Source organism: Spinacia oleracea, chromosome 6, assembly GCF_020520425.1.
Source record: "Spinacia oleracea cultivar Varoflay chromosome 6, BTI_SOV_V1, whole genome shotgun sequence".
Lineage (NCBI taxonomy): Eukaryota > Viridiplantae > Streptophyta > Magnoliopsida > Caryophyllales > Amaranthaceae > Spinacia > Spinacia oleracea.
In genome coordinates this window covers 114,426,642-114,448,759 of record NC_079492.1, presented here as the reverse complement: position 1 = coordinate 114,448,759, position 22,118 = coordinate 114,426,642, and the positions used below count along the sequence as shown (strand labels likewise).

General features: G+C 45.0%; 1 protein-coding gene across 1 annotated transcript; it reads right to left on the bottom strand.

Annotated features, from left to right (window-relative positions):
- Nucleotides 1–18,418: 18,418 nt before the first annotated feature.
- LOC110800078 (uncharacterized) lies at nt 18,419–20,707 on the bottom strand. Its single transcript, XM_022005362.2, has one exon. The coding sequence runs from the start codon at nt 20,705–20,707 to the stop codon at nt 18,419–18,421; it is 2,289 nt and encodes a 762-aa protein (XP_021861054.2).
- Nucleotides 20,708–22,118: the final 1,411 nt, after the last annotated feature.

The window sequence follows — 22,118 nt, the reverse complement described above, 5'->3', positions numbered from 1 at the left end:
CCCTCCGTAGATAGTCCACAGCACGTCCGGATCCGCCTTAAGATTGACCAACTAGAATCGCCCTTAAGGTACTAGAAAATTTCGGCACTTTATGAGCAAGATGTGTGTTTTAATTTTCTCTCAAAAAACTCACTTTTGAATACTTTGAAACTTATGTATAAATTATGACCCCTAGGCCTTTATTTATAGAGTTATGGAAAAGGAATCGTAATCCTAGTAGGATGCGAATTAATTGGAATTAGAATTCTACATGAATTCTATTTAATTAATTTATCCAATTAGGAATAGAAATTTAATCATACACTGACTCTTGTAGATTCAGGAATCACGCATGAGCACAAACTCACACACACACGGCAGCCACAAGGGCTGCCCATGCGCGTGCGAGCAGCAGCCCGCGCAGCACGGCCCACGCAGCCGTGGCCTCTTGGCGCGCGCTGGGCCTGCCTTGCGGTAGGCCTGGGCGCTGCCTTGGCTGGGCTTGTGGTGCGCATGCTTGCTGGGCGATGGCCCCGGCTTCGTGCTGGGCCTTCGTCCGGCAAGCCTCGTCCGATGCTAATTCGTACGATACGCTTCCGATTAAATTTCCATTTCCGGAATCTATTTCCGATACGAACAATATTTAATATTTCCGATTCCGGAATTAATTTCCGTTTCGAACAAATATTTAATATTTCCGTTTCCGGAATTATTTTCCGATTCCGGCAATATTTCCGATTCTGACAATATTTCCGTTTCCGGTAATATTTCCGATTCTGGTAATATTTCCATTTCCAATAATATTTTCCGACACGTACCATGTTTCCGTTTCCGGCAACATCTACGACTTGGATAATATTCATATTTCCGATACGATCCATATTTCCGTTTCCGGCAATATCATCGTTTCCGGAGTATTCATTTCTTGCCTGTGACGATCTTAGCTCCCACTGAAACCAAGATCCGTCGGTTCCGAATATTCATAGATGGAGTATTTAATGCCATTAAATACTTGATCCGTTTACGTACTATTTGTGTGACCCTACGGGTTCAGTCAAGAGTAAGCTGTGGATTAATATCATTAATTCCACTTGAACTGAAGCGGCCTCTAGCTAGGCATTCAGCTCACTTGATCTCACTGAATTATTAACTTGTTAATTAATACTGAACCGCATTTATTAGACTTAACATAGAATGCATACTTGGACCAAGGGCATTATTTCCTTCAGTGCCTAGAATTTCTTTTGTTTTCTCGCTTTTACCGGGCCTCTTTTTTTGATGTTTTTATTGTCTTTTCCTTTTGTAGCTGTGGGCCTTTGAGCACTTACCTTGGCTGGCTCCCCGAAAGGGGCAGAGGCCTTTGGAGTACCCTGCCGGTCGTCGTTGGGGTTGGAAGAAGAAGCTGACAGTGCGTCCACCGCCCGATACCGTGTGGGATCTCATTCGGGACGGGAACCCTGAGCATGTGCAGAATCTTATCCTCTATCTCGTATTTCGTCATTCTTTTTATTTTCTATGTGCGAGATCTGACCGTGTTTGTACAAAAACAGGTGGTTTGGACCCCATGGCTCTCTTTTAGGGGTACTTATGCTTCGGTCAGGGATAGTTATGCCCTGAGCCAGATGCGGGTCTTGTTCGTTGGCCGTCGGGACCCTGTCTGGTACCTGGGAGAGCGGGTACGTATGCAGACGGTCGGGGCTTTTTCGGTGCCTAGGCCTCCGCCTGCGACCATGCTGTCTACTCGTTCGATAGGCGAGTCGTGGAGGGTCCACTCGAGGACTGGCGTGCCGGCGACGGAGTTGGTGATAGAGGGAGCTAGCTATTATCAGTTTATCCAGGATTCTCTTCGTCTCCCGGAGCCTGGCGCTGTAAGTTGCCCTCTCTTTTTGTATTGATTTTAGTGTTTTCATGCTCGTGCCCATGTGTTTATGTCTACTGTGTTTTGTGCAGGAGTGTCCTGACCCTTCGTTGGGGGGATGGGTGCTTCCCGATGCTCGGATCTCGTATACCGAAGAGAGTGGATCCGAGATTGTGGAGACTTTCCCGGAAGACGGGGTTTTCCATGCTCCGCTCCCTGAGGGAGTACAGGCGGTATGCACCTTTTATTTGTGCACTCTTCTTGTATCTTTCTTTTTTTCTTTTGTTACTAACATTCCTGTTTCAAGTTCCGGCCCGTACGGCCAACGCGATGGTGGGGGTGATCAACCGGTTGAAGTACGCGTTGGTTCGGGCCCGATCTGCACTTTCTTGCAGGAGCCCCCACTCTACTCGGGTAATGTGCCCTTTTTATTCTTTTGATCTGTACCTTTTGTTTGGCTTTCTGTTACTCACCCTCTTTTTGTCTTTTCTTGTAGACGGGTGCTGGAAGAGCCGGGGCCGATGACGCGGGTCCCTCGGGCGGGGGACACGGTCGTGAGAGAGAGAGGGCACGGCACTCGCCCCTACGGCATCGCCGTTCCGACGCGGGGGTGAGTTCTTCTGGGGAGAGGTCCGAGCCGGAGCGTAGGCGACGTTCCGTGTCGGTGGCCCGAGAGCCTAGCCCCGAGTTGCAGTCACAACCTCATTTTTGGGTGATTCTGGCTGGGGGTCCTCATACCACGGGGAGTGGAGTGGATGGACCGGCGAGGCTTGGAGACATGAAGCCGATGACGAGTCTTAGGCTTACCTCCTGTTTTGTATATATTCATTCTTGTATTCCGCATGTATATATATTTTTTTTGCGATTTTTTGGTGCAAGAATGTTTTGAGCCTTCCGTGGGCTTTGCTTTAACATATTATAGTAATATTAGCTTTCTAAACCAACGACGAATTTTGAAAAGAGAAAGAATTCCGTAAAAATAATGAGTTCATACAAGAGTGCACACATATTTTTAGACTAACCGACTACTTGGGGTATTACATATGCATGTTCACTATTTTTCGTTTTTTGCCGACTCGTGCCATACTCCTTTGTTGGGCTTGTTCCTGAAAATTCTTGTGGCTTTGTTTTTCATTCTATTTGGTCTTGCCCGTGAATGAGTTAGGGTATAGTGCCCTTTGCAATATCCTTTCTTCTTGATGCGTTGCATGACTTTATTATTTTTTAATTTTTATTGGACCGAATCCTTGATAAGGATTGCCTACGTATCTTGTCAGAATCAGGTCGCGCGTAGTTCTAGCTTTTTGAAATTTTTTGAAAGGGTGTTCATTACACGTCTGCTTCCCCCCCAAGTGTTCGTGGTTCTTTTGATGGTTCGAAAAAGGAGTACGAACACTTGCAGAAGCGGGAGGATAGGTGGCAAGAGAGAATGACGCCCATACACGGGCGTAGGAAATATCGGCGCCCAGGCCTGGGCGTGAAAAATAACAACGCCCAGTCCTGGGCGTTAAAACATGGTCCTTCGCCTTTTTCTACTTTATCGAGTTTTATGCCGTTTGCTTAGAGTAATGTGCAGAATGCTTGCTTATGAGTCTTAACGTGTTTTATTAGATGCCTTAACTCCGGACTGAATTTTATTAAATATAGTACTTTTTCAATTGGTCTAAGTTCGTGAGGTTAGCGAATTCCGCTCCATCTAGGTCAGCTAGCTGGACTGCTCCGCCAGGTAGGATGGTCTTTACAAAATATGGTCCTGTCCAGTTAGGCCGAAATTTTCCTCGAGGGTCCGTAGTAGGTGCGCGAACTTCTTTTAATACAAAATCGCCTTCTTTGATATTTCGAGGTTTGACTCTTTTGTTGAATTGCCTTGCGATGCGCCTTTGATACACTTGCACGTGATGTAAAGCTCTCAACCTCCGTTAGTCTAAAAGGACGAGCTCGTCATACCTAGCTTGAACCCAATCAACCTCGGGTAGCTTGCTTTCTAGGACGATCCGGAGGGAGGGAATTTCCAACTCGATCGGTTGAACTGCTTCCATTCCGTATACCAAGGAGTAGGGTGTTACTCCAATGGAGGTGCGGATTGAGGTTCGATAGCCCCATAATGCGAAGTGTAATTTGTTGGGCCAATCTTTATAATTTTCGGCCATTTTTTCGATTATGACTTTAATATTTTTGTTGGCCGCCTCTACCGTGCCGTTCATTTGCGGCCTGTAGGGAGAGGATTTATGGTGTTTGACATGATATTTTTCGAGCAGGTCTTGGACTTCGGCCCTAAAGTGGGAACCTTGGTCACTTATGATTTCATGTGGAACCCCGTATCGACAGAATATGTTCTTTTCTAGGAATCGAGCGACATGTTTGGCCGTTAATTTTGCATAGGAGACTGCCTCTACCCATTTAGTGAAGTAATCAATTGCGACTAAAACGTACTCGTGTCCCCCTACGCCTGTTAGTGTTACCTTGCCGATTATATCTATACCCCAGGTGGAAAAGGGCCATGAAGAAGTGAAGGTGTATAGTTCTGAGGGAGGCAAATGGTTAAGGTTACTGAAGATTTGGCATTTTGGGCAAGTTTTTACAAAGTGATGGCAATCGGTTTCCATAGTGGTCCAATAGTACCCTGAGCGGGATATTTTTCGGGATAGCATTTTTCCGTTCATATGGGGTCCGCACACGCCGTTATGGTATTCTTCCATTAGTCTTTGGGCTTGGTTTTGGTGGACACAAAGTAACTTGATTTTTTTCGGCGTGTACTTGTACAGTTCTCCCAGAATTATGCTATATTGTGAAGCGAGGAGGCGTAGGGCCTTTTGTGCTCGCGGGGAGGTGTTTGGGGGGAATTCCCCACTTGTTTTGTAACGAAGGACGTCCGTATACCATGGTTCTTCTTCGGTGTTTTCAGGTTCGGAGTCTATGGCACAGCAATAAGCCGGCTCTTTCCTTCGCTCGACCTGAAGGGTCATCCCGTCCCATTCATTCGGGATGTTGAGCATTGAAGCTAGCTTCGCTAGTGCATCCGCGAATTGGTTGTCGTCTCTTGGTAAGTACGTATACTCGATTTTTTCAAATTGCTCGACTATTTGGTCTAAGTGAGCTTGATATTTTGAGAGACTGGTGCTTCGGACCTTCCATCTTTTGGATATATGGTTGATTATTAGGGAAGAATCCCCGAAGACTTGTAGATGTTTGACTCCGAGGCTAACTGCGGCCTCTAGCCCAACTATGCAGGCCTCATATTCGGCGGCGTTGTTTGTGGCCTCGAAGTCAAGTTTGACGGAAATTGGTATATGGGCCCCTTCGGGACTGACTAGGAGAACTCCGACGCCGCATCCTTTCTGGTTGGACGCGCCATCGAAGTATAGTGTCCAATAGTCGTCTCGTATCATCAGAAGTTCCTCGTCAAGGAGGAGGTAAGCTTCCGTGGTTTCCTCATTCGTGGCATGCTCGGCCAGGAATTCGGCTACCGCTCTTCCTTTGATTGTTTTTTCTGGCATGAATTTTAGGTCGAATTCTGAGAGCATGACTAGCCACCTGGACAGGCGACCATTTAGGGCGGGCTTTTCGAACATGTATTTTAAGGGGTCTAGTTGCGACACTATATGAACAGTGTGGGCCAATAGGTAATGTCTGAGTTTTTTGGATGCCCAGACGAGGGCGAGGAAGGTTTTCTCAAGTTCTGTTTATCTCGTCTCGTACTGTATGAACTTCTTGCTCAAGTAGTAAATGGCTCGCTCGGATCCATGTACACACTGTGAGAGCATAGCTCCCGCTGCAGTATCCGTGACGGTTAGGTATAGGCGTAAAGGGATTCCAGGCAAAGGCGGGAGAGGACGGGTGGTTTGCTTAGATATTCTTTGATTTTATCGAAGGCAGTTTGGAATTGTTCATCCCATTCGACTTTTTCTTCTTTCCTTAATTTTTTGAATATTGGCTCACAAGTCATAGTAAGCTTGGAAATGAACCTACTAATGTATTGCAGCTTTCCTAGGAAGCCCCTTATCTGTTTTTCAGTTTTTGGTGGGGGCATTTCGGTAATGGCTTTGATCTTGGATGGGTCAATCTCGATTCCTCGCGTACTAACAACATATACTAGCAATTTTCCAGAGGTTACCCCGAACACACATTTTTGTGGATTTAGTCTCATGTTATATTTCAAGATTCGGGTGAAGAACTTTTTAAGTGCCGGGAGGTGACCGTGCCGGTCTTTAGATTTGACGATCATGTCGTGCACATAGACCTCGATTTCTTTGTGTATCATGTCATGGAGTAACGTGGTGGCTGTTCTTTGATAGGTGGCCCCCGCGTTTTTCAAACCAAAAGGCATTACAGTGTAACAATATGTACCCCAAGGGGTAATGAAAGTTGTTTTTTCCATGTCTTCTTCTGCCATGAGTATTTGGTTATATCCGGCGTACCCGTCCATAAAGGAGAGGAGCGCGTGCTCTGAGGTGTTGTCTACTAGTATGTCAATGTGAGGTAGAGGGAAGTCATCTTTGGGACTGGCTTTGTTGAGGTCTCGAAAGTCTACGCACATTCGCACGCGTCCATCTTTTTTAGCTACGGGGACAATATTGGCCACCCATTCTGGGTAGTTGGAGACTTTTATAAAGCCGGCGTCTAATTGTTTAGTGACTTCTTCTTTTATTTTCAAGGCTATCTCTGGTTTGAGCCGCCGTAGCTTTTGTTTTACTGGCGTCATTTTGGGATCTAGCGGAATTTTATGCTCAGCGATTTCTCGATCTATTCCTGGCATGTCTTTGTAGGACCAAGCAAAGACACCCTCGAATTCCCGCAAAGTGGAGATTAGATCGGCTTTTTCAGTGGGAGTTAAGGTGAGGCCAATTTTAATGATTTTAGGATTTTCTTCTGTTCCAATATTTACCGATTATGTGTCCTCAATTATAGGAGTTTTGAGTTCTTGCTCATTTACAACTTTTATCAATTCGGTATATTCCTCTTCTGGCTCTTTTTCGTGCTCATTAGTGACGAGACATTTTGCATTATTACTCTGTTTTTTAAGCGGCATATACTCAAAAGTTTTGTTTATCTTATTAAAGTCATGAAGCATTACATCAAAAAGATCTCCCGGAGTAGATATTTCCGGGTCTAAACTATTTTTGGGAGGGGTTACAATTTTGCTAGGTTCGGACTCGGAGTCAGACTCGGATTCATACTCTAATTCTTCGTACATCGGACCCTCTCCCGCAGATATCTTGAACTTCATCCCACGAGCATTAGTCCATTTGAAAGTCTTGCGCCACCCTCGTTGGATTTGGTCATCTTTTGAGGGTGATGGAGCGATCAATTTAGTAGGATCGAACAATTCATCTTGAAGAGCTAATGCCATAAGTTCTGGTTCATTCTTCGCTCTTTTGTTTTCTAACCCAAACAATAGCCCGAAAGCATGTGAGTTGGGGAGCGTTTTTGGCATAGCACGATTCTTTGAGGCGAGTGGCCCTTGAGAACGTAAAGGGTCGTGTTCCAGAGCATGCATCTCTTGGGTTTGTGCGACCTCTAGGTATAGATGTTCGGGATATGCTTCTTCCATCGCGTTCCTTGATGGCTTATCACGGGTAGGTATTCAGGGGCCCTGCATTATTGTTGGGGAGTAGGAGACACATTAGTTTGTTCGTGAGTCGGTTTTTAGACATTTTATGACTACCCTTAAGTCGGACTAGTATATTTGGACTACTATGTGTGCACTTTGAATTCTTTATATTTTCGAAAATCTTTGCCCGCGTGACATTCATAATTATTGGCATGTTCGGTTTTGGTGCCGAACATTGTCGTCGTAGGAGGCCTATCAACGACACAAAGAGTTTTTTTTTTTTTGAGTCGCCTCTAGAATCGAGTGCCTTTTCTTACGCCTTCGTAGCAATTCCTTTTTTACGAACGTTTTTTGGTGCTACGTGTTTTTTTCCTTTTGCGCGGGCACCGAGGCTGCTGCGCCTGACCAGAAGGCCAAGCAGCAACTTCGGCGCCCAGCATCGGGCGTGAGAAATTCTGGCGCCCAGCCAGGGGCGTTGAAAATGCGTCCCTGGCTGATTCTCGTTTTCTGCTTGCGTCTACTTTTGTTTATGCGACTTCGATTTGCGTGCTTGCCTAATAACGTCCTTTACGTGTTGTGCAACGTTTGTGGGATTCGTTACAGGCCATCCCGAGCGTCGCTTATTTTTGTGGCGATCATTCGAGTTTGGGAAACCGGATTTCGGTATAACTCTATGGCAAATTAGTCTATGAATGTTTGGGCAATTTTTAAGGTCGTTGGTTTTCTAGAATAGTTTGTCACACACAATCACATATTTCGCTACACATAACTAACATTCATCATGAGGCGATAATAACATGTCATGTAATTTATGATAGGCTTCTATGGGTAGTTATTTGCGCCTGGTTTGGTACCGCTTCTATCGTAGATCCAACACATGCCCCGGTCGAGGTAGTGTCTTCAACAGACGAATTTCGCCCAAGAGGCCAACCCGCAAGTGCAAGCCAAGGGGGCATGCAGGCGAGAGGGACCTAGTGGGCGAGCGATTGGGTTTGGGACGGGTGTACTACTAGCGAAAGTGCCGAGTGGACAACATTCGAAGCGTATGCACCCCCCGATTGGCGATGGGTATCCTTAGTCCAAACTCCCTGAGGGAGCCAAGATTCATTATGCGGTTCTGCCCGTTCACATTAATATGCTGATTTTCAGGTCGTCCCAACTTGATGGGGAGATAAACGCGGGGTAGGATCGTTTCACCCTTCGGCTATTTTGATTACCTACAAGCACGAGTATTTCCTTCACTATCCCCAGTGGGGTCGCCACTGTGAGGGGGTCGAAAAAGCACGAGGCTAATGCGTGACCTCGTCCGTCGTGGGTGTGACGATTCTTTTTATTCAATCAAGTGTAATTGGATTTCCTGTGAGTTTACACCCAATTGACTAGTAATATAGGAGTCGCCATTCAGTTTTTAACGACAATGAGAAAAACTGACAAAACCCGGTTATCGTGACATAAAGGGAGTGCAATTATGTTTGACCACGACGGCCGTAGGTTCCCTTGTGATCCCTGGTGTGGGGATCTCTCAACATACACCCGCAAGGTAGAGATTGAGGGTTCGGGGGACTGTAACTACCGAGAGGAGTACTCGCTCGTCAATAACTCCAGAGGCAGGATATCCTTACTAGCTCAGCATATATAATTGAAGGGACATGCGTTAACTATTAAACTAAGCTGAGTTGATTTTAGCAATATGCAACATATAATACTAGATCGATCGCGATTATCTGATTTAAATAGCATTAAGGGACCTAGCATAATAATCCAATTTCCCAAAAATATTATATTTGTTAGGCGTGGTAGAACAATCAAATTTAGTTAGTTTAACAGTTCATAAAAAGGGCGAGGAAAGCAATTAAATCATAGAAAATGGACACATTACGACGCACCCTTGAGAGGTGCGTCACGGTTCTCAGAAAACTAACCACTTTGACTTTGCTATTTCTCCTTTTTATTTAACGAATCTCAAATTATGGGACATGATACGTTCTGTTCGATTTATGGATCTATTGCGACAGAACGCGTGAACAATTTCGCAGCGTGAGGCTTAGGCTAGGGGTTGGAGTCAATACTCAGAATATGAATTGTGTGTTCTGATTTCACGTCGAACTTGGGCTATATTTATAGAAAAGAGTTTGTGGAAAGATAGAATTGCAGAGCTCTAATCCACAAAGAATTAGGAAAAAACACGTACCCAGGTAATTCCAGCGCCCATGCCTGGGCGCCGAAGATTTCGGCGCCCAGAGTCAGGCGTTGAAAATAGGGTCTGGGCTGTTTTCTTAGTCAGATTCGGATTCCTGAAATCCTTAGTGTTTGAGACTTAATCGAGTCTTTTAGTGCGTATCAATTTCATGACGGAATGCGTCTGGGCCCGTTACGAACTCTAGGCTCGTTAGGATTTTAATTAATACGTAACTCTTATTTTCGAATCATATTATGAATATGATTCTCGCAGTTTTCTATCTCATTTAGGATAGAAACACCTAATTCTGACAGGTTTCTATCTTTTATGACTTGCCACTTTTAGAAGCTACCCTTTACGGCAGTTACTATTTTTAGCAGGTTTCCATAAATAGCAGGTTTCTATAAATAGCAGGTTTCTGGTGAAACGAGAAGGGTGATTGAGATTCGTTATTTTATAGGAGATGCGTTGTCAAGTGGAGATTTATGTTTTCATCATCGAACCTTCCCTTTCGGGAATGGGGACAAAAGTAGGTGTCTACAGTAGGTGTTCCTGAGAACCGCAGTAAAGCCTACGCTTTGTTGTAACGTGAATTTATATTTTTATTGCTTTCCTCCACCATATAAATCTGCTAACTTTAATCGGCTATATTGCTCACACCTAAATCAGATAACTCTTGGACAAACCGGTTTATTGTTAAGCACCATAAATCAATCTAAATCAGTGTTTTGACATTTGTTTAGTAAAATCTGTGCATTAAAATCAATCAAGAGTAGTAATGTAGCATAACGCATGTCCCATCATCGTCACAATTGAACTAGTAAGGACTGCGCCACGTGGGCTAATGTTGGGCACTCCCCGTATTAGTAAACATCCCCCGAATTCTCAATTTCTGCTCCACTGGATGTACGTTGAGGGATCTCCACACCAGGGATCACAAGGGAACCTATGGCTGTTATGAGTCAAATATGTTTGCACTCCAGGCATATCACGATAACTGGGTTTTGTCAGTTTTCTTAAAATGAATGGCGACTCCTATAGACTAGTAAAAAGAGGCTAACGCCCACAGTTAGTTCCTATTTACTTAATATGCTTGCCACATCCAGAGGGGAAAATCGTGCGGGCCGTATACTCTTTCTAGAGGCGCTCCGTCGTGTTTTTCGACCCCCTCACACTAAGTCTAAAATTTATGTTGTTCTACTTGTTATTTCAACCAGACCATGATAGAATTCCTTCTCTATAATGTGACAACACGTAACATCCTCCAGAGAGGCTATGCCAAACCGCCTATCAAAAGAAGCAAATATTTTTGTGATTTTTGATGGAACTTTGATTAGCTTAGAAACAGAATTATGATACATACTTAATGGAAAGTGGTAAGAAATTTATGAAACGGAGGGAGTATTTACTACAAGTCTATAGCCCGTGTTTTGCATGGAGGTTAACCCTAGTCTTGTTGGTGTTTTTTAGGATGTTTTAATCAGCTTTCTTGTATTGTTTTTAATCCTACATCAAGAGGTTCATTGATCTTAGCTTATTCACAGATTCTAATTTCTTTCATTAGTAACACTTGCATTATTTACTGCAATGGGTTTCTCACATGACATTTTCTACCATATAATCAGACTATAACTTTTGTCATCTCTAGAAGGAACGCATTGGCGGGGATTTTCTCAGGATGCATTGCCACACAAATCATAACCGATGACCGTGCACTTGCTGAACAGTCGGCTGATTTTAGAGAGTAGATAGATTTTTTTGATGGTTATTCCTTAACATACCCTAAGAACTGGATTCAAGTTAAAGGTGCTAGGGTGGACATTTTCTTCTCAATGAAAATCTGTCTGTGAATATATCTTCACCCTCTGTCCCTAATCATCTAGGAACAAGAGTGTTGAGAATTTGGGCCCACCGGAAGAAGCTGGGAATAACATACTAAAGCAGTATCTAACAGAGTTCATGTCTACCATACTTGGTGTTACGTGTGAAGCAAACGTTGTCTCCATATCTTCTAGAGTTGCTGATGATGGGAGCTCTATTATCAAATTGAAGTAAGTGCCTTACGAGTCTAAGATGTTAGTATACTGTTATAATTTGTTCAAGTCATGTGTTAGGTAGCTAAATAGCTAAATGGATTAACTACTTATTTGGTAAAAAATGAATTTGTTAGTTGGTTTGACCAGCCAAACAACACTAGTGGTTAGTTTAGTATGAAATATGCTTGGCAAAATTGGCAATGGGTGCTTTTACTTTATGGTGTCTTCAAGTGAAGTTATAGTCACAGACTCATGGTCATTTCAAGTCAATTAGCATGTCTATCACTTTCAGAAACATTTCTGCTCCCTGCTACTGGTTCTGTCCATGCTCCCTGCTACTACTTGTTACTGGTTCTGTCCATATATGCTCCCTGCTACTGCTTGCAACAAGTTAATATGGAGTATTATTTTACTGGTTTTGTGTGAAATTTTTTCCCCACGAAAGATGCTTGAATAGTTTGTGTTCCGGGTGTGGAATGAGAACAGCTGACTGTGGGATACTGGATTCCTGTCGAGATTGCCGGTTGATATCTGCACAACAGAATGGATTAACTAGCCTCGGGGGTGGTTCGAGGATCCCCCCTCCGATGCTTAAGTAAGATTACTGAGAGATTAAGAGATGATTAGGGAGTAGGAAAGAAGTGTGTTTAAGTGTTTGTGTACCCCATAGCAATAAATGAGGTGCTCCTTATATAGACCAATCCAAGGGTACGATCTGGTAGGTCCCTTGTGGTTAGATAGCGACCTGTTGATAGTGACCCTTGGTTGGTTGTCTTCATGATAATGCCGGTAGGCTGTCTTGCAAAAATGCCGGTAGAGGATATTTACCTAAGATGACCAGGTTACCTGCAGGTTAAGTTTACCTACGGGGAGTTCTGCCGGTACCAGGTGGTGCCGGTAGGACACCCCGTACAACTAGCCCCCTCAGAGTAAGCGCATATATGACCATTGTTGCGCTTGCTCTGAGTTTAATGGGAAAAAATAAGTATTATTTTGATACCTGGTGGTACAACTAGCCCCCTCAGAGTGAAGCGCAGGTGCTGACTGTGTTGCGAGTGTTTATGAGAAAAGACCGCGAACAGTTTGACGACTGCCTTCGCTCTGAATGAATAACTTTGTTGCTAGGTCCTTTTGGAAAAAATATTTGGACGACTGGCCCCCTTGGAAAAAGATTTTGACGACTAGCCCCCTTGAAAAAGGGTTGGACGACTAGCCCCCTTGGAAAAAGATTTTGACGACTAGCCCCCTTGAAAAAGGGTTGGACGACTAGCCCCCTTGGAAAAAGATTTTGACGACTAGCCCCCTTGAAAAAGGGTTGGACGACTAGCCCCCTTGGAAAAAGATTTTGACGACTAGCCCCCTTGAAAAAAGATTTTGACGACTAGCCCCCTTGAAAAAGGGTTGGACGACTAGCCCCCTTGTAAAAGGTTTGGACGACTAGCCCCCTTGAAATTGCCGTTTGGACGACTAGCCCCCTTGTAAAAGGTTCTGACGACTAGCCCCCTTGAAAAAGATTTGGACGACTAGCCCCCTTGAAATTGCCGTTTGGACGACTAGCCCCCTTGTAAAAGGTTCTGACGACTAGCCCCCTTGGGAATACTTCAGATGACTACCGCTTTTCGAATTTTTCCCTTACAAGTGGCGGGAGATTGCTAGCCACGTTCCTCCACGTGGCCTTCATCCTGTGCCTTTTTTTTTGTGCTTATTTTGGGCCGTTGATTTCGATCGTAACTGTCTCTTCAACTGCTCGACTTAAGGGGCATGACCTTTCACATCCCCCCTCTTTGACCTATAAGACCCCAAAACTTCTTCGAGACTTTACTTTTTTTAACCACTTTTACTTCGTTTGAATTTTCGATTTCTCTTTCTTCCCTTGAGGTTTTGCGTTGAACTCTGTTGCTGTTTTACCCAGTCTTTGCTGTTGTGGTGATTTGTACTTGCTAAGGTTCTTGGCCTCTTTTCCTTTCGTTGCTGAATTCTGGGTTTTCCTTCCCCTCTCTTATCCTTGTGGTTGATTTTTCTTTGTTTCTGTGTTTTTTGTAGGTTTTTTCTGTGTTTCTCTTTGACGTGGTTCATTGTATTTCAAACTTCAGAAAATTCGTAGGTATCCCCCCCCCTCTTTTCTGCTCCTCTTTGATTACTTAGCTTTTGCTTTTCTTTGTTGTGTTTTACTTTTTACTACCCGCCGCCTCGAAAATGACCAAAACTTTGGGCGGGGACAATCCTTCTTCTCAACCTTCTGGGTTTTCTGGTTGGAGTGTTCCTCGAGAGAGTAATTGTAGTTGGGCCCGGGAGGAGCCGTACTTTCAATCTAATTTAAGACGAACCGCCATTCGTGAGGTGTATGACGAGGGTTTGAGTCAGGCTGAGAGAGAGCGTTGCTTTGCCCTACATCAACTGCGGTCTCGAATGATAAGGGAAACGCGATCTAAAGAACGCCCTACTCCGGCTACCGAGGCCGCTTTAGATGTCTCCCCTATTTCAGTGCGGTATCACATTCGCTCTTATCGCGAATTTTTGGATTCCGCCGGTAGTGGCCATGGACAGTATGGAACTAATACTGGCAACCTCGGTGTTTCTTTTGGTCAGGCTGATAGGATGGCACCAGAACAACCAGCTAGCACTAGCGGTCGCCGCCCTGGTAAAGAGCCTGCTACTGACGACGTTGGTATTGCTATTGGGGAATATTCTGATGGTGATTCCATTTTTGAGGATTCCGCCGGTAAGGGTGGTGGTGGCGATCAAGCCGGCGTGTCTGGTGGAGACGGTATGGAAATCAACGATGAGGGTGTTGGCTCAGATGATGATGACCCTGCCGATATTATAGTGGCCGAAGTTCTCGCGGATGAGGGTAAGGAGCAGCCTTATTTTACCGACGACTCCACGGACGTTCACAGGAAAGAAGAGCTTCCCCCTTTAGAGACTCTTCCTCGCACGACAAAGATTTTGACGACATGGCGCGATTTGATTATTAAGAAGAATCATGTAGTACATGGGGGGGTTTTTCTTGGCTTACCTGCTGAATATAAATTGGTAGTGCCGGCTGAAGGTGCTACAATTTTTGATTGCCCTCCCGGCCATATTGCTGTTTATGCGAAGCATTTTGATTTTGGGCTTCGCTTTCCTTTGCATCCTTTCGTTGAGAAGATATTTCGCGCCTGGAATGTTTGTTTGGCCCAGGTTACACCTACTACTATCAGAACCGTTATTTCTTTCGTCTGGCTGTGTCTTTTTAAGCAATGGCCGCTGACATTAAATTTATTCAAGCGATTGCTGTGGCTAAAGAAGGACGGTGAGACGGGGTGGATGTCGGCCTATAGTGCAACAAAAAGGAAGACTGTGCATCCGCCGCTGTCGAGTTGTAAAGACTGGCAGGATCGTTTTTATTTTGTTCAAGTTCCCGACACTTTTCTTCTTCGGCGGACTTTTACCAGACCTAGGCCTCGAATGGAGCAGTATAACCAGCGTGGTTTGGGCCGCCGGGAGAGAAAAGCATTTGATTATTTAGAGTGCGACATTCTTGATGTCGGCCTCAGCAAGAAGCAGACTGTAAATAGAAATTGGCTTCCTAATGCCTATTATATTTTGGGTAGCCAACCGTTGTCTGCTGTCGGTTTATGCAATACTCATTGCTTTGGTAAACACATCATTAGTTGATTTGCCCGCCTGAAAATAATCAATTTTTTTATTTTGTACAAGTGTCTTTCCGGTATTAATTCCTTTGTCGTCTTTTTCAGGTACGAAAACCTTGGATAGGGACCTTCTTGGTTTTGACGAGAATTGGAGACCTGTGTGCACGCAGCCTCCTCAACCTAAAGCTAAATACGACACAATAGCAACGTATTCGACCCGAGCTTCCTCTCGTCGCTCTACTACCACTGTTGCAAAGAATCGTGTGAGTGCCGCCTGCAAATCCAAATCCTCCTCTGTCGTTGCTTCTCAAGCTCCGCCTTCATCCACAATGCAGTCCAATCCCACAGGCCGAGGTGGAACCCGCCGGAAAAGGTCGTCTCTTAATTCCAGTCGGTCTAATCCGACTAAGAGGGCAAGGGGCACTGGTGAGGATGATGCTTACGCCGATCACGAGGCAAATGAGCCGGTCTTGGAGTCTGCTGCCAAGAAAACTACTGAAACCGCCCTTCAGGCGCAGCCGTCTCCACCAGCGTCTATTGAGATTTTGGACGAGGGTCCTGTCGGCGGTTTTATTGAGGACTTCCACCGGCAAGCTACTTCTGCTGCTGTTACCGGTGGTAATTCTAGTATGCCTCCCGCCAGTCGCAGCGAGAACAAGTCTGGGGATTCTCATCTGAATTATCACCTACCCCTCCGCACCGGCGGTTGGATCGAGGATACTCCTTTCAAGATTCCACCGCAAATGAAGCCATGGTTCGAGACTCCTGGCGGCGAACCTACCGACCAGTTTTATCCCACCATTGACCTGTTGTGTGGGGAGTCGGTGGCTACTGATTCAGCTAAGGACGGTGGCGACTTAGGCTACCGTGCCTTTAAAGATTTGATTACGCCTGCTGACAGGCCACAAGGTCAGATTGATGCCCCTGCTGCTCAACACTTTAATGACCTCTACAAGGTATGTTATCTTGTGTATACATTTATTATACGCATATATTTTTTATTTGCAATATGTTTTTCCGGTTGAGGGCTATTTTGATTCCCTTCCTTGTTTTATTTTCAGGCCGTTCAGTCCAGCATGGACCTGTACTACGTTTACCGCTGGAACCAGCTGCAGCTGACTCAGAATAACATTGATATGGCCGATTTGAGGAAGCGGGCTGAGGATGCTGAGTCTTTGCTGGAAGACAGCAAGAAGAAGTTGGATGCTGCGGCTTCTGATTTGGAGGCGGCTAATAAACGGCTCAGTGATATTGAGCCAAAGCTGCAGGCTGAGGCTGAGAGAGCAGACGGTTTGGATCAACAGCTGGCAAGTATTAATGCAAGCTTGCCGGGCGTAAAGAAATCTGCCGCCAAGAAAGCCGTTGATAAACTTCTCCAGTCTGACTGGTTTAACGACATTCTGACTTTGCGCCATAGCGGCGGTTGGTGTGCTGCACATCGAGTCGTTTGCCATGTGAAGAAGCTGGACGAGGATGGCTGGCAAGAGTTTGAAGATGGCTATGAGGAGAAAGAGCTGTACAAGGTTGCAACCGGCTTTGAGCCTCAGGAGCTACCCGAGGCGGTGATTTGCAATGCTAATCAGAGGACCCTGCCTCCTTTGGATGTTCCGGAAGCAGCTTATTGGTCTGATGATGAGCCTGCCGTTTGACGGTTTCGGCAGTCATCACCTTCCTCCTCTTGCGGATCTTCTTCTTTTCCCAGCCGGCCTCATACTTGTTAGGATTTTTATTTTTATTTTGGCGGTTGGCTTTAGATTTTTTGGCAAATGCTGTTAGGGCCCTTCAATGTTGATGTAATTTTAATTTATAACATCGTATTATTGTGGCGGTGTTGGTTTTATTCGGCATCCCTTTGTGCCTTGTTATCAGCTAATCACTTCGCAAGTTTTTTGGGTGATGGCTGTCGGTTTTTCGTGTACTCCCTTTTGTGGCCATGTATTTATGACAAGTTATTTTTCGATTTCATATTTCCTTCTTTTTGCGTATGATACTTCCGATTATGCCGGTATTACTATCTTGCCAGCTTGTTTGAATGTTATATTTCGAAATGAATGTTCCTTCTACTGATATCACTTTGTTGAATGCTACGCTTCACAGTGGAGTGCCCCTTAACGGCATTTATTTTCTCCAAAGTTACTAATCACAACAACTTTATTATGGACTGCTACGCTTCACAGTAAAGTTCCCAAACGACATTTATTTTCTTTACTGCTACTGATCACATCCATACACTTCGTTGAATGCTACGCTTCACAATGGAGTGCCCTTTAACGGCATTTATTTTCTCCAAAGTTACTAATCACAACAACTTTATTATGGACTGCTACGCTTCACAGTAAAGTGCCCAAACGGCATTTATTTTCTTTACTGCTACTGATCACATCCATACACTTCGTTGAATGCTACGCTTCACAATGGAGTGCCCCTTAACGGCATTTATTTTCTCCAAAGTTACTAATCACAACAACTTTATTATGGACTGCTACGCTTCACAGTAAAGTGCCCAAACGGCATTTATTTTCTTTACTGCTACTGATCACATCCATACACTTCGTTGAATGCTACGCTTCACAATGGAGTGCCCCTTAACGGCATTTATTTTCTCCAAAGTTACTAATCACAACAACTTTATTATGGACTGCTACGCTTCACAGTAAAGTGCCCAGACGGCATTTATTTTCTTTACTGCTACTGATCACATCCATACACTTCGTTGAATGCTACGCTTCACAATGGAGTGCCCCTTAACGGCATTTATTTTCTCCAAAGTTACTAATCACAACAACTTTATTATGGACTGCTACGCTTCACAGTAAAGTTCCCAGACGGCATTTATTTTCTTTACTGCTACTGATCACATCCATACACTTCGTTGAATGCTACGCTTCACAATGGAGTGCCCCTTAACGGCATTTATTTTCTCCAAAGTTACTAATCACAACAACTTTATTATGGACTGCTACGCTTCACAGTAAAGTGCCCAGACGGCATTTATTTTCTTTACTGCTACTGATCAAATCCATACATTACCTTTGTGTGTTGATTTGTGCCGCGTTTGTTTTTTGCTTTTTTCTTCCTTCATTTATGGACTGGCCGTATTTGAGGACCGCCCTAATTATACATAACAGCAAAATGCAGACTGCTATTGCAATCAGTCTGCTCATACGTAATCATTATAGTTTTTCAAACATAGTACTTTCTCAGAGTACTGGCGTTCCAGGAGTTTTTGAGCGCGGTACCATCCATTTGCATTAACCGGTATGATCCAGGAACTATTTCCTCCCATATCTGGTATGGTCCTTCCCAATTGGCTGTCAGCTTTCCTTGAGCATTTCCTTTTCCTGTTGCCGCCGTTCTCCGCAGTACTAGGTCTCCCACTCCTAGAGGCCGATGCTTCACTTTCTTGTTGTATGCTCTGCTCATTCTGCTTTTGTATGCTGCCGAACTTACTTCTGCTTTCATGCGGATTTCTGGCATGAAATCCAACTGGTGTCGCAGCAGCTGATCGTTTCTCTCCTCATCGTAGTGCTGGATTCGCATGGTTGGCAGAGCCATTTCTGCCGGTATGACAGCCTCAGACCCGAAGCTCAATTTGAACGGACTCTCGCCGGTAGCCTCCTTGATAGCAGTTCTGTTGCACCACAGAATTTCTGGCATAAGATCTGCCCATTTGCCTTTACAGTCTTCTAGTTTCTTTTTCAGAGCAGCCAGGATTTGCTTATTCGCCGCCTCTGCTTGCCCATTGCTCTGTGGGTGACATACTGATGAGTGAGCTAGCTTTACTCTGTATAATCCCAGGAAGCATTGTATGGGTGCACAATCAAACTGTGATCCATGATCAAAAACTATTGCCTGCGGCAGCCCGAATCTCGTTATTATATTTTTCCATATGAATTTTTTCACCTGGTTTGCCGTTATTTTTGCTACCGGCTCTGCTTCTATCCACTTGGTGAAGTAGTCCACTGCTACTATCAAGAACTTGCGCCCTCCAGCCGCCATTGGGAATGGTCCAACAATATCCATTCCCCATTGTGCGAATGGGATTGGGTTCAGAATGGGCATCAAATCATTGGCCGGCAAGTTTATCACAGCTGAAAACTTTTGACATTTCTCGCACTTTTTTACATAAGCTCGACAATCTTCTAACATTGTTGGCCAGTAATAGCCTTGCCTTTGACAGATGATGGCAAGGGGTTTTCCACCGGCATGGTTCCCACATGTTCCTTCGTGCATCTCTTCGATCAGCCTTGCTGACTCGAATGCTGTCAGGCACCTTAAGAATGGCAGGCTAAATGACTTTTTGTACAACCGTCCCCACAGGATGATGTACCAAACCGAGTCCCTTCTTGTCTTTTTGGCCTCTGCAAAATCTGCTGGTAGGGCTCCTCTCTGTATGTATGTTTGGATATTATCGTACCATTCTGAGGTGGTTGTGATGGCCATGACCCGTATTATCTCCGACTCCGTACTTCGCTTATTCATGACTTCCATCATGACTGTTCTTTTCAAGTCGGCGACATTTGAACTTGCTAACTTTGATAGGGCGTCTGCCAGTGTGTTCTCTGCTCGGGGTACCAGATTAATGCTGAATTTCTCTAGCTGAGCCGACACCGACCTCAACTTCTCCAGGTATTTGACCATCGAAGGTTCTTTGGCCTCATATTCTCCGCTGAATTGACTTGCTACCAGCTGGGAGTCTGTTGTCAGTATTACTCTTTTGGCATCTGCTGCGAGGCACATTTGGATGCCGGCAATTGCTGCCTCGTATTCTGCCTCGTTATTTGACGCGTTGAACGTAAACTTTATAGCATACTCAAAAATGTCTCCTGCTGGCGATTTCATGATTATTCTAGCCCCACTGCCTGTCTGTGCAGCTGAACCATCCACTGACACATCCCATACTTCAGCTTGTACTTCATCTTCTTGGTATGACGCTTCAACTATGAAGTCCGCCAATGCCTGGGCTTTGATTGCAGTTCTTGGCCGGAATTCCAAGTCAAACTCGGACAACTCTATTGCCCATTTTAGCAACCGGCCTGATGTATCTAGCTTGCTGATGGCTTTTTCGAGAGGAAAGTTTGTTAGCACTTCGATTGTATGCGCATCAAAGTATGGTCTTAACTTTCTAGCCGCGATGAGGACTGCATATGCCATTTTTTCCACCAACGTGTACCTTGTTTCTGGGCCGTTTAGCACATGGCACACAAAATATACCGGCTGCTGCCCTTTGTTCTCTGCTTCGGCTACCAGTACTGCTGCAACAGTCTTTGGCGACGCCGATATGTATAGTTGTAATTTGCCGCCTTCTTTTGCCCTTGCTATTGTTGGCAGGTTTTTTAAGTGACTTTTTAGAGCTTCAAAGGCCTCTTGCTCTGCCGGCCCCCATTTGAACTTCTTGTTTTGCCTCAGGGTTGTGAAGAAGGGCATTTGCTTATCTGCCGACTTGCTCACAAATCTGTTTAAGGCGGCCATTTTTCCTGTCAGCCGCTGTATGTCTTTTACGCTCTTGGGTTGCGGCAGACTGATGATTGCTTCTACTTTTTCAGGGTTGGCGTCTATGCCACGCTCGCTGACCAAGAAACCCAGGAATTTTCCCGACCTTACTCCGAAGACGCATTTTTTGGGTTTAATTTCATCCTGTATTTTCTCAAAGTTTCAAAAGTTTCTCGGAGGTCGCTAACATGATCCTCCTCCTTCCGGCTTTTTACGATAGAGTCATCTACATAGACCTCCACGTTTCTGCCTTTTTGGTCGGCGAACACCTTGTCAACCAGCCTTTGATATGTTGCCCCTGCATTCTTCAACCCGAACGGCATCGCCTTATAACAGAAAACTCCTGCATCTGTGATAAAGGCCGCCTTCTTCCTGTCTGATTTATGCAGGCTGACCTGATGATACCCTGAGAAAGCATCTAGGAAACTGAGCATTGCGTGACCGCTAGTGGAGTCTACCAGCCTATCAATCCGTGGCAGGGGGTAGAAATCTTTCGGACATGCTCAGTTAAGGTTGGTGAAATCTACGCACATTCTCCATGACCCACTTGACTTTTTTACCATTACCACGTTTGCCAACCATTCGGGGTAGTCACATGGCTCAATGAAACCTGCCGCCAGAAGTTTATCCACCTCTTCTTGTATTGCTGTCATTTTTTCCGTGGAGAAATTACGTTTTTTCTGCCGTACAGGCCTAACATTTCTGTCGGCGTTTAATCGGTACTCTGGATCGATACCAGGCATCTCATCCGCCGAGAATGCGAAGATGTCAGCGTGCTCTCTCAGCAAGCTTATGAGGTTGACCTTCATGTCACTCCCCATTTCCGTACCGATCACGACTGTTCTATCTATGTTTCCAGCCTCCAGCTCGATATTTTCTGTCAGACCATCTGGCATTGGTCTTGGTGTTGATACCGGCCTTTCATCAAAGTGTTCCATGTTTAGGTCGGTTCAACCCCTTTTTGTGCAGCTCTTCCTTTTTGACAGTTGTTCTTGTCTTGCCGGCTTAGTAGTCAAGTGTATCTCTTGCCTTGCCGGCTCAGTAGTCAAGTTCACTTCTGGGACCATTCTTCCCGGTGTTCTCAAAGCAGTCAAGTAACAGGACCTTGCCGCCAACTGACTTCCCCTTATCTTTGCCGGCCTTTCCAGGTTCGACATATATATCATTGTCAAGTGATAGGTGGAGACTACCGCCTGCACGTCATGTATGAATGGGCGACCGATGATCACATTGTAGACCGCTGGCACTTTAATGATTAGGAAATCCACCATGAGATCTCGCATTTCGGATCCTTCTCCGATTTTCACCGGCAGCCTTATACTACCCTCTGGGTACACTGTAGATCCTGAGAAACCGATTACTGGGTAGTTTACCCTTTGAAGTTCGTCCT

What these genes read in the sequence shown, in the direction of transcription:
- LOC110800078 (XM_022005362.2), bottom strand. Translation starts at nt 20,707, where the DNA reads ATGGCCGCCTTAAACAGATTTGTGAGCAAGTCGGCAGATAAGCAAATG.